The sequence below is a fragment of the Dipodomys merriami genome, unplaced genomic scaffold, assembly GCF_024711535.1.
Source record: "Dipodomys merriami isolate MVZ:Mamm:240054 unplaced genomic scaffold, mDipMer1.0.p SCAF_4, whole genome shotgun sequence".
NCBI lineage: Eukaryota > Metazoa > Chordata > Mammalia > Rodentia > Heteromyidae > Dipodomys > Dipodomys merriami.
This window is the reverse complement of record NW_027205603.1, coordinates 67,041,072-67,053,913: the sequence shown is the minus strand read 5'-3', so window position 1 is coordinate 67,053,913 and position 12,842 is coordinate 67,041,072. Positions and strand designations below refer to the sequence as shown.

The 12,842-nt window shown below is 42.2% G+C and overlaps 1 protein-coding gene across 1 annotated transcript; it reads right to left on the bottom strand.

The window, feature by feature from the left end:
- Positions 1 to 949: 949 nt before the first annotated feature.
- Cthrc1 (collagen triple helix repeat containing 1) lies at positions 950 to 12,300 on the bottom strand. Its single transcript, XM_069991190.1, has 4 exons — positions 12,049 to 12,300; positions 7,226 to 7,447; positions 6,372 to 6,588; positions 950 to 1,665 (listed from the first exon to the last, which is right to left on the bottom strand). Exons 1-4 carry the CDS (start codon positions 12,202 to 12,204, stop codon positions 1,523 to 1,525), a joined length of 738 nt encoding a protein of 245 aa, XP_069847291.1. The 5' UTR covers positions 12,205 to 12,300; the 3' UTR covers positions 950 to 1,522.
- Between the last annotated feature and the right edge of the window lie 542 nt (positions 12,301 to 12,842).

The window sequence follows — 12,842 nt, the reverse complement described above, 5'->3', positions numbered from 1 at the left end:
AATAGCAAGGTGGTTTGCTGGGATCCTACAAGTTGACTAATTAATTATGAGCTCAAGCATGTAAACATTTCATATGTTTCAGACCACTACAGTCATCTTTATTGATGCCACTGCAAGCTGACTCCTTGGGTCCTTTTGAGTAGTCTTTTGTAGTTGTTTTCTAATATGACAGGGTATTCTGAGCTTACACTGTACATTTACTGCCCAAGAGCTAAAAATGACTCGTTTTTTCATGGATCCTTAGTTCCTGTTAGTAAAAAATGATACATAGAGATTACAATATGGCATTGCTGGACTACCCATTTTTCCTAGGTCTTTTGAGTGAGCAAAGTTAGAGGATTATGACTTCATTGTGTCTAATTTTAAGATAAAATGACTTTCTGATTCAAGCCCAGAATTTACTTAACTTCATTCATCAGTCTTAAATACCTATCTTTGCTGGGTGCCAGTGGCTTCCACCTGTCATCCTAGCTACTCAAAGGGCTGAAATCTGAGGATCAAAGTTTAAAGCTAGCCCAGGCAGGAAAGTTTTATCTCCAGTGAACTACTTGGAAAAGGCTGGAAGTGGTGCTGTAGCTCAAGTAGTAGAGCACTAGCCTTGAGTACAGAGAGGCTCAGGGACAGTGCCCAGGCCCTGAGTTCAAGCCCTGAGATGAGCAAATCCTGCCTTTCTGATTATCCTGACCAGAAGTGATTGCTCTTGCTTTGTTCTACACTTCAACACTTTGATTTCGTGTGTATATCTGACCTAAATGGTAAGCAATTTGAGACCCGAATCCATATCTTTTTACTCTTTTTAAATAAAAATAAAATTCTGATATGTCTCCTGACACAACACAATACCCTTGATCAAACCCATACTATATATGTATTAAAACCCCATACAAATTGTTAAAACAAATACAAATTACATCTATGGTCAACCTTTTAGGTAAAAAGTACTAGAAACTCCAATTTTGTGGCAACTAGTTTCAAGATGGTAAAGTTGTTTGAAATAACTTTATTTGACAGGATATAAAACAATTCTAAACATTTACATGAAGACTTATACAAAGACTAGTAACTTACGTTTTTTTCAAATGCTATACTAAGAAAATCTAAAGACCACATTGAGAATATGAAAAAAAAAATACTAGGCCAGGTGCTGGTGGCTCACAGCTGTAATTCTATCTACTCAGGAGGCTGAGATCTGAAGATCATGGTTCAAAGCCAACCCAGGCAGGAAAATCTGTGATACTGTCTCCAGTGAATCACAGAGCTGAAAGTGGCACTGTGGCTCAAGTGGTAGAGCACTAGCCTTGAGCAAAAAGGAGCTCAGGAACACTGCCCAAGCCCAGAGTTCAAACCCCAGGACCAGAAAAAAAAAAAAATACTAATGTTAGAACAGTGTAAAAGCACACTTTGGTCTGTAAACATGTATGGCTTTTCATTCAGATGTATACATAAAATGATTTTTAAATGTCATTTAAATGAACCATTTGACAATGTAAAATTAAAAAAGAGGTAGGGAATGAGAAAGGATTCATTTTGGTAGTTCTTCAATAATGATGCGAGACACTGAATTCCACCCAGTAGAAGCATCTCCTTTTGGATAATCTGAACACGTGCCAACCCAGATAGCAACATCCACCAATCCAGCACCAATCCCTTCACAGAGTCCTTCCACTGCAAAACAGAGACAACAGTCATTTTCAAAGTGAGCCAAACCATTCCTTTTGCAATTACTTAAGAAAGCTGTATTATAATTCTGCTTAATGTAAAGCAAATTAAAAAAAAAATTTTGGTCATATGGCTTGAACTCTGGGCCTGGCCACTGTCCCCAAGCTCTTCAGCTCAAAGCTAGCACTCTACCACTTGAGCCTCAGCGCCACTTTAAGTTTTTCAGTGGTTTATTAGAGATAAAGAGTCACAGATTTTGCTGCCTGAGCTGGCTTTGAACTGCGATCCTCAGATCTCAGCCTCCTGAGTAGCTAGGATTATACGTGTGAGCCACCAGTGCTCGGCTGCAAATTGAAATTTCTAATGCCTGATAAGGGTTTTGTGATAGAGTTCTCTTTCTTTCACATAAATATTTTTTAAAAGACATATGTATATGTATATTCATATGTATAATTATATACATATATATGTATATTATACATACATACATACACACACACACACACACATATATATATATATATGTCCTAAGATATAAACTTAACTGGTATTTTTTTCTTCCAAGTATCAAACGTAAGACCAGAATTTGATTAAAATCAAGATTTAAAATTTGGAAGATGCTGAAAGAAAAGATGTGAACATCTTTTTTTTTTTTTTTAAAGACAGCCCTTCCTAAAACTTATCTGTACACCTAACACTATTCCAGAAGATAAATGGACTTTTGTAATATTAAGAGAAATTCTAGCATTATCATACCAGCCCCTCAATCTGAAAAACTCATTTTACAAAGTAGTAAATTAAAAGCAAAACAAAAAAAAATCAAGAAACCTTCAATTGTGATGCTGTATAGTTAATGCAGCTTTTAATATATCCTCTGAACTTTCCCGTGCTAACAGACAACTTGCATTCCATCTTACCAAAGATCTTTCCCCACATCTATAAAAAAGAAAAGAAAAAACCCCACCAGCTGCCATTAAGCAGGCAAAAAGACAAAATTTTTTTTTAGGTCTAAGACTGGAACTCAAACTCGATTCCTGACACTTTTGCTCACTGGCTAACACTACCAACTAAGAAACGACTCCAACCTCAAGACAAGTTATTTTTAATATTTGTGTGAAGGAAGAAAAAACAATAGATCAGCAGTCTTAAAGAACCTGGCACAGCTGGGCGCCAGTGGCTCAGCCTGTAATCCTAGCTACTTAAGAGGCTGAGATCTGAGGATCACATTTGAAGCCAGCCCAGGCAGGAAAGTCTATGAGACTCTTTTCTCCAATAAACTACTTAGAAAAAGCCAGAAGTGGTGCTGTGGCTCAAGTGGTAGAGTGCTACTAGCCTTAAGCCCAAAGAGGCTCAGTGACAGTGCCCAGGCCTTAAGTTCAAGTCTCAGTACCAACAAGAAAAAAGAAAAGAAAACAAGCATAGAAGTAATATGAGACTGGTTAGGTTTCCTATTCAGTTGAGTTCCAGCAAGCCTGGGGTACAAGTCTAAAGCAATTTGCTTCTTTCTATTAGCTATGGCATCAGTAAAATCTAGGGCAGTTATGTCAGCATCCAGGGACTGGCACTAGATCAGCCCTCTGCCAAAGCTGGGAGAAATGAGCATTGGACCCATGACTGTTTAATCTAGTCTGCTCACTACGATGTCAGCTGAAAATGCCAGCAGTGCTCATGTTTTCCCAGTGCCTTGACCTTTACGGCCTGGACATAAGACAAGCTTAGGAGAATCAAGGGGTTTAGCCTCATCCAGGGAGATTCAGATGTTCCACTTCTTGAAACTTAACAAACCAAATAACATTTGTTGAACAAATAAACTTAAAATTTTGGCTGTGATAATGTACTATGGCAGTTTATTAAGCACATAAAACATGTAAGATTAGTTATCAACTTGCTTTTCTCTTAGTCTGCCAGGAAACATATTGCTTTCAAGGTTCATTAACCCTTCATGTCTATCCCAGGTTTAAGCCACCCTCTAATATGGTAACTATTCCTTTCCCTCAAGAAAGAGTGTCAGGGCACAAAAGGAAGTGATTTTGTTCCAAAAGTAACCTTTAACTCACATTACTACAGAAATGTTATTAGAGAATATTTGTGACATTTCATCCAGTGAATCATATCAAATGCATTTCCATACTATGCTTAGAAAATGCTTTGTTAAAAAAACTTATAAAGTGGGTTGGGATGTAGCTCAGTGGCAAAGCGCTTGCCTAGCAAGTGCAACGTCCTGGGTTCGATCCCCAGTACCAAAAAAGAAAAGACAAAAACTTATAAAGTATGTGCATGTAAAGGTCATGCATGGTTCCTGGGGCTAGGGGTTCATTAGAGCAAGTTATTAACACATCTTAAAGATAATATAAAAGCTTAGTTGCTTCTATTAACACTATCAATAAACCTATCACTTCCTAATCTAATTTTATATGTTATATCTGGATTTTTTTTTCCTGTGGCGCATCTAGACGAGCATTCTACCTTTGAGATACATGCCCTTCCCACAGACTTCCCTTATTTTAGAGACTGTTTTTCAAGTGGAAAACACTACTTTCTCTCTAAGGGCTGGGGAGTTTATTGTTTTGCTTTTCATCTAATTTAAAAGAGGGAAAGGAAGCAAGAAAGTCCTCATTTCTACTCTCCTGTCTTAGGTAAGATATTGTATTATTTTTTTATTTAGTGTTCTACCACGTGAACCACACTGCAGCCTGTTTTTGCCCAATTTATTTTTCAGCTGGGGGTCTCAAGTTTTTGTCTCACAGCTAGCCTCACACTGTGAGCCTCCTACTTCTAGTGCCCTTATAGCATGCACCACCATGCTCCAGTCTGGACATTTTAATATCTGCACTATGATTTGATGATAAAGAGTTTTTTTTTTTAATGTGGAAGCATTGCCTTTGATTTCTTAGGAATATGGTTGTTTGGCAGTTCTGCGTTTTATTTGGGTCCCTAAAGAATGCTGAAATATTTCTTCTGATTAGCAGTGAAAGATCTCCTCCTCTCAGCCATTAAAAAACACAAGATTACTGAGAAATATTTACAAGAAACCAGAGAAATGAAGCCGGCAATATGTATAGTTTTTATCATTTGTGTTTATGTTGTCATAGTGTGCCACCCACAAAGCCTCACACTATCAAAATGGTCATCAGTGGTATCTAACTCTGGGTGATGAGATTAATAGGTGGGTTGGTTTGTTTATTGGCAGTACTAGAGTTTGAATTTGATCTCATGTTTGCTAGACCGGTGCTCTATTGTTGAACCAACAACACACTCAACTATTTTTGTGCTGTTTATTTCTGAGGTAGAGTCTTATTTCCTGCCCAAGCATGCACCTGAACCACAATGCCCTGGATCCTAAGCTACTGGTCATAGCTAGGATGATAGGTGTATGTCACCATATCTAATTTCTTCTGTTGAGATGGAGTCTCTTAAGACTGGAACCACCATCTTCCCATTCTCAGTCTCCTGTATAGCTAACCTTACATGTGTGAGCCACAGGCACCCAGCTGGGTTTTATTTTTTAAATTCTCTGGGTTTTTTTAGTGTTTTTAAAACTTTAATGAACCTTAAAATAGAACAAATAAGCTATTTTTCCCCCAACTGCTTAAAACAATTGTAGTTTCAACTGAATGCCTTTTCTCTTATACTAAGTGGGAAAAAAAGAATGCAGAAATAATATGGACATTCTTAAATAAATTCAACAGAGAGTATCCATCCTTTTAAAAGACAGGCAGAGGGCTGGGGATATAGCTCAGGTAGAGTGCTTATACAAGGTTCTGGGTTTGATCCTCAGCACCTCAAACCAACAAACAATATGCTGCAGCAGTAATAACAGAAACTAAAGGACAGGCAGAGAAACGACTCCATTTCCTCATCAGTCTATGCTAGTGGTTCCTGACCTTGACTGAACAATGACTGGGATCTATTTTGAAAGTTTCATTGCCTAAACTGTACCCACACTCATTAAATCAGGCTTCCTGGCAGAATGGCACCCAAACATAGGTTGTTTTGATTTTCTTCTGTTTTGTTTTGTTTTCAAGTTCCTCAGATGAGCTCATTGTGAAGCCAAGGTTGAGAATCAGAACTAATGATCTCTGGTATTAACAGTTGCTTTACAATTTCATTTAGCTCATCATTGCTTTTCAACTCTGGGACACACTACAATCCCTGTGGATGGGAAGGTGGAGGGACTTTAAAAATACAGATGCATGCTGGGTACCAAAGGGTCATACCTGTGATCTTAGCTATTCAGGAGGCTGAGATGTGAGGATAATAGTTTAAAGCCTGCCAGGGCAGGAAAGTCTCTGAGACTCATCTCCATTTAACCAGCAAAAAAGCAGGAAATGGAGCTGTGGCTCAGTGGTAGAGTTCTAGATGAGCACCAAAACTCAGAGACAGTGTCCAGGGCGCGCTCACACACTCACTCTCTCTTCTCTCCCTTTCTCTCTCCCTCCTTCCCCCCCTCCCCCCCCACACACCCCACAAATATAGATGCAGCGGTCTTATCCCTAAAGCTTCTAAGTCAGTTGACCAGAGATGGAGTCAAGACATCCCAATCATTTCAAACAGATTAGTAAGTAATTTATAAGTGCAGCATAGGGCAGAGAATTGTGCACTGCAAACTTACTAGAGGTCCTTTGAGAGCAGACTAGTGACCCACAAGGCAGCAACACTAAAAGCTCATCTTAGCCAGATGAGATAGTCTTCAATGTCACTATTTCACATACCAGAAGAAGTACGATGAATATTAATTGTTGAATTCAGTTCAGGGCTCCCTTGGTCTAAATAAATTATGGCTTCAATGGGAAGAGGCCCTGAGCATTCCGCTCCATTGAATGTGAAATACCAACGCTGACAGCACGCATTTCTGCACTTTAGCCGAAGTGAGCCACTGAACAAAACTCGGAGAGCACTGTTGGAACGCATCTTTGTGAAAGTACACTCCTGCCAAAAGAGAAACATTGATCAATTTAACATTTTCATTTCAATTTAAAATGAAGAATTTGAAAGTATATTGTGAATTATACTTAATTACCCTTCTACCCAACATACTTAAAAAACTTAATTTTCAGAGAGGAAGAAAGATTTCCTGAAAGAAAGGAAAGAGACTTCGGCTTTAATGTAACTCTATGAAATGAACCCTAAGTTATCAACCTTTTTCTAGTTCAAAGTCATGTTATCTACAGCTTCATTCCTGAAATCTTGGTTTAAAAGAATGAAAACAGTAAAACCTTGCCTAAAAGTTAACATTTAAATATGAAGACATTTTACAAGTCGTTTAAACAAGTTTAAATAGGGATACAGGTGGACCCATTGCAACAATGAGAAGTACAAGTCTTATGTCGAAAATGAACTTTACAACTTTGGTGGGGGGGGGAGGATTGGGGGGGGGAGTGGAGAGAGGATGGGAAGGGGAAACAAAGGAGGAGGCTACAATGCTTAAGAAATGTACTCATCATCTTGCCCATGTAATTGTAACCCCTCTGTACAGTATTTTCACAATAAAAAATTAAAAATTAAAAAAATAAAAATTAAAAAAATAAATATGAAGACATTTCAATTTCAATTCAACTTTACTTACTGCAATTTTTCCAAGATCTATGCCATAATTCAGAGAACTCCATGAACATTGCTTGTAGTTTGGGGTCCAGGATTCCTCAAAGGTTTCCCTTAGGCATTCTCCCTTTTCTCCTTTGAATCCATCCCGACCTGGGATCCCAGGGGTTCCAGGAATGCCATTGGCCCCAGGGCTCCCATCACGACCTGGTACCCCAGCTGGCCCTTGTAAACACATTCCATTATACTACAGTGCAAAGGGAAGGAGAAAACAACACAGGTCACTTAGCATTTGAAGACTCAACGTGCATTTATTTTGTGCCCTTTGTGAAGAGCATCTTCAAGCCACACTTCTGTTCTACACATTGTAGAGAAATAATTTAGAAGTTATTTTTAAAACATCGTGATTTCATTCATGTTTTTATTGTACAAACTTCAACTTGTACAAATCAAGGATTAGGAGAAAAGTGTTCATTCATCTGCTCCTTTTTGCTGCTTATTATAAGCATGTATAATTTTAAAACAGACATTTTCCAAATTGCATTCCATGTAATTTACTATTGTTTTATTTTCTTCTAACCTTTTTCTTTCTTTCTTTTTTTTTTTTTTCCAGGGCTGAGGACTGAACCCAGGGCCTTGCGTGCGCTGGGCAGGCGCCCTTCCGCTGGGCTAAACCCCCAGCCCCTTCTTTTAACCTTTTTTAAAAAACTATTTCAACAGGCTTGTTTATTTATTTACTTATTTACTTATTTATTTATTGTCAGTCGTGGGACCTGAACTCTGGGCCTGGGCGCTGTGCCTTAGCTCTTTAGCTCAAGATTAGCGCTCAAGTACTTGAGTCACAGCACCACTTCTGGCTTTTTCTGCTTAGGTGGTGCTGAGGAATAGAACCCAGGGCCTGGGTTGCATGTGAGGCAAGCACTCTACCACTGAGCCACCTTCCCAGCCTTAACCTTTCTTTTATTTAGTTTTAATTTTCATTCTGAGACTGAATCCAGACAGAGCATGATAGGGAAGGGCTTCGCCACTTAAGGCACACTATCTCCTTTCATTTTTATTTCATTTATTTATTTCTGAGGTACTGGGATTTGAATTCAGGGCCTCACATTTGCTAAGCAGGTGCTCTACCTCCACTAGCCACTCCACTAGCCCTTTTCTTGTTGGTTATTTTGAGATGTGGTCTGTTATCATGTCTAGGCACAGTCTAAATTACAGTCCTATTTGTACTACCCGGCTTCACTGGGTTGAGAAGTGACCCCACGACTAGCATGAGACAATGACTCTGCACAAATGTAATCATTTCCCAGAATGGACTTTACCCAGATTTGAAGAAGGGAACATTAGCAAATCCATGGGCCAGCACACAGAAGCCAATCAGCCAAGGTTTTATCTGTACACACACACACACACACACACACACACACACACACACACACACACACACACACACACACACACACACACACACACACACACACACACACACACACACACACACACACACACACACACACACACACACACACACTTTCCCCAGTACTAGGAATTGAACCCAGGTCCTCATCCACGCTACATGCATAAAAGTATACCAACAGTTTACAAAGGTGATATTTTGAGCTCCACTGTTCAATTTCTGTACCCATGAATTAGTTCATGTGGAAACAATAGTGTAATTAATTAGACCTTCAAAATCCCAACAGAATCCACTTAAAACTTTTACTTTAACATCTCCGCTGTGTGTATAAATAGTCTAATACTAGCAAGAACAAAAACTAAGATTCCTTACATATTAAAATAATTTCCATCCGGGTGCCAGTTGCTCATGCCTGTAATCCTAGTTACTCAGGAGGCTGAGATCTGAGGATCATGGTTTGAAGTCAGTCTGGGCAGGAAAAGTCTGAGACTTTTACCTCAAACTAACCACCAGAAAATGGGAAGTGGCGCTGTAGCTCAAGTGGTAGAGTGCTTGCCTTGAGCTGAAGAGCTCAGGGAAAGCACCCAGGCCCAGATTTCAAGCCCCACGACCAACACGGTCATGGTTCAAAGCCAGCCTGGACAAGAAAGATAATGAATCTCTTATCCCCAACTAAGCACCAAAAAAGCCAGAAATGGAGCTGAGACCCAAGCTATAGAGTGCTAATTTGAGCACAAAACCTCAGGGACAGGGCCTAGGCCCTGAGTCCAAGCTCCAGAACTGGTACAAATAAAATAAAATAACTTCCTACTTTATCTCCCTCTCCCCATTGCCGTAGCTTGAACTAGGGCTTTGAGCTTGCTTAGCTTTCTTGACTAAGGATGGCTATCTACCACTTGCCCATGCCTTCAGCCTTGAAAGTTTATCTTTTAATTTTCCTATCTGGAGTCAGGTGTCAGTGGCTCATGTCCATAATCCTAGCTACTCTGAGTGCTGAGATCTGAGAATCATGGCTTGACACCAGCCCAGGAAGCAAAGTCTGCGAGACTCTTATATCCAATAAACTACTCAGAAAAAAAAAAAGTGGCACTGTGGCTCAAGTGGTAGCCTTGAGCAATAGAAGCTGAGGGATAGTAGGCCCTGAGTTCAAGCCCCAGGATTGGCAAAAAAATAAATAAATAAAATTACTATCTGGGATTGGACATAATCAGATTATAAACCCTAGAAATAACTGTTTAGGAAGGAGGCTACGTACAATTTGCTTCTCATGATACCAGCTCGATCTCTGTTTTGGTCAAGGAATTTTTATGCCTTAGACAATGTCATTTTCCTTATTGTAAGAAAGTGCTATTATTTACCTATCACCAGAGAAGCAGTAATAAAAATACCTTAAAATTACATAAGTATTGGAGAATATGCCAAAGTGCAAACAATTCAGTTTGGTATATTTTAGACTTTTTAACAATTTCATACGTTTAAAGTGAGAAGAAAGAATAACATATCTTTTGGCATTCTTTGATTATTTTTTTACACTATGTTCTCCTCAGATCAAGATGTTACATAGGCTAAGTTTTATTTTCCTATATTATCAGTGGTTGCCAACTGAGACAATGTTGTCCTTTAGAGGATACTTGGCAATGTCTGGAGACATTTAGTCTGACCACAACTGGGTGGAGACATTGCCACCAGTGGCAATCAAGTGGGTAGAGACTTGGGAAGCTGTTGTACAGCCTACAATGCACAGGACAGGCCCCACAACAAAAAAATATCTGGCCCAAAATGTCAATAGTGTCATGGTTAAAATTTACATTCACCTTTTCAGCTAAAAATTGTATTCTGGAGACCACAGAACTTTATTAGACTTGGCTCTGGAATTACTACATGCCTTCATCCACTAGCCCAACACTTTTAACAATCATCAATAAATGTCTGCAAAATGAAGTATGAGTGGAAGCTTAGACTCCCCCCCCCGAGTTTCTTTTACTGACCACCAGGGGGCAGAACTTGGTGAACGCTTGAAAGGAAGGCTTTGAAAGATCTATACAAAGAAGTTGCTTTACAGAATCTGTGAACCTTTTCTTAATGACTGTGTAGGGTTTGTTGTTTTTTTTTCCTATCACCAAAACCACATCCAATCTACAGGATGCACCTGAGCCTGGCTGCACAGTAGTAAACTTTTCCATGCTGGGCTGGAGTTGTGGGAAACCACAGGTACTGTAATCCATAGAGGAGGGGAAAATTGCTAGTTTTACTAGGAGAAGGGATATTTTGTGTTTCTTAATACATGCTCATAAAATGCAAACTGCACACTAGCCATACTCATTTGGTACAGTTTTAACAATTTAAACACCTAAAATAGAACGGTGGCCCTGAATACACAGTCTGATTTTATGGAACAAAAGTGTATACCATTGAACCAAAAAGTACTGTGTGAAATGCAGGGTTCCCCCGCCCCCCTCCCCCCGCCCCAGTATTTTTGAATCCAGCTTAAAACTAGCTGCCAGGGAGCTTGGCTTACTAGTTTAGAATGGCAGTTTCACAAATTTGACAGTTTTTTTTTTTTTAATCAATAAATGCTCCCTGTCTTATACACTGCAATGCCTGTCAACCATATGAAGTTGGCTTGCAAATTGAAGCTCATAATGTGCCAAGGACTACAGTATCAGTGAAAGGCTTCCTCTTCCTGCGGGACAGAGAACCTCTCTGCCCTGCATGGGGTTGTTGACTTTTAGAGGCAAAGAGTTTAATGCAAACAACACCCCCCCACACACACACACACAAGATTAGCCCTTCGGAAAGCACTCGGAAAGTGACTTTGTTTGCTCCCTTGGAGACTGTGTTCCCCTGCAGCTCCACTGCGATGCTTTTAACCTGGCAGCCACGGTGCGAAGACTTGCTTGCCCATCTGGTCCACACAGAACCAACGAAACTGGATCTTGGACAGTTGGTCCCTTCAGTGCCCCTTCCAGACTAAAACCCTTGGAACCATTCTCGGCCCTAAGGGTGGTCATCGAGGGAGGTAAATTGCAGCCCAGGAAGATGGCCCAACGTGACTCACAGGCTTCAAGTTACAAAGAGCTGGACGGATGCTTTGTGGGAGTTTTCGCTCCTTCGGGCAGACGTGGCCACCAGCTCCAACCAAGGACACGTTGCACGGCCCTGGTCGTGGTCCAAGGGATCGGCGGGCTCAGGGTGCCTCCTCGGTCCGCGTTTTAACCTACCCCGCCCCTCGTTTCTACTGTCCTCGTCCTAGCTCCTCTCCAGGCTGGGCTCCTCATAGACTGGGACAAAGCCCGGCACGGAGACGCACGTGAGCCGCCGAACACTCGGCCCACCGCGCGCGGGCACCAACACAGTCACCAGCAGCAGCTCGACGGCCGCCCAGGGCGCGCGCCCCCGGCCCCCCGATCCCAAGCAGGCACCCCCAGACTCACCAGGTCCACCACCTCCCTCTGCCGGATCGGCGCCTTCTGCTTCGCTTTGGGCGTCTCGGAGGCGCTCGACGGCGCGGGCAGCTGCAGCACCAGCAGCAAGAGGAGAGGGCCGAGCAGCAGCCGCCGTGGGGAGGCGGCGCGGCCCGGGGGGCGCATGGCTCTGGGAAGTGGGGGACCGGAGGCCGAGGCCGCGGAGGAGACCGACCGGAGGAGCGCGCCTGGACGCTGGAGCGGTCAGTGTCTGGCCGCGCCGCGCTCCGAGGCCGCCGCGGGCTGCATCAATGCGCCTTTCACGCGCGCCCCCTGGAGACCCGGGGTTTCCATCGCGTAATGGGCCGGAGCCCCCACCCCTGAGCCCGCGGCGGGAGGGACCCGAGCCCGGCCCGCCCTCCAGCCGTCGCAGCTCCGCCCTCCGGGACCCTCGGGGCGGGGTGCGGAGGGGTGGAGGGTGGGTGGAAGGGGTGGGGAAGTGGGGAGGTGGGGGAGCGGCCGGAGGAGAGCGCAGCCGCAGTCTGGCGGGGTGGTTGCCATCAGGAGACCCAGTTGGAGCCTTCGAGGTGAGGCGTGAAGGTAGCACAGGCCTGCGTGTTGACCTGGGCTGGCTTTGAACCTGGATCCTCACTTCTCAGCTTCCCGAGTAACTAAAATTACGGTGTAAGCCTCCTTCCTGCGCCTGGCTCGGTGCTTAATCCTACACCTGGGTGGGTTTTCACCGGAGTTTATTCTACTATCTCTAGGACTTTCTTTCTCATTCACCTGAGGGTGTTTTGTTGTGTTTCTTGGGTCTAATCCCC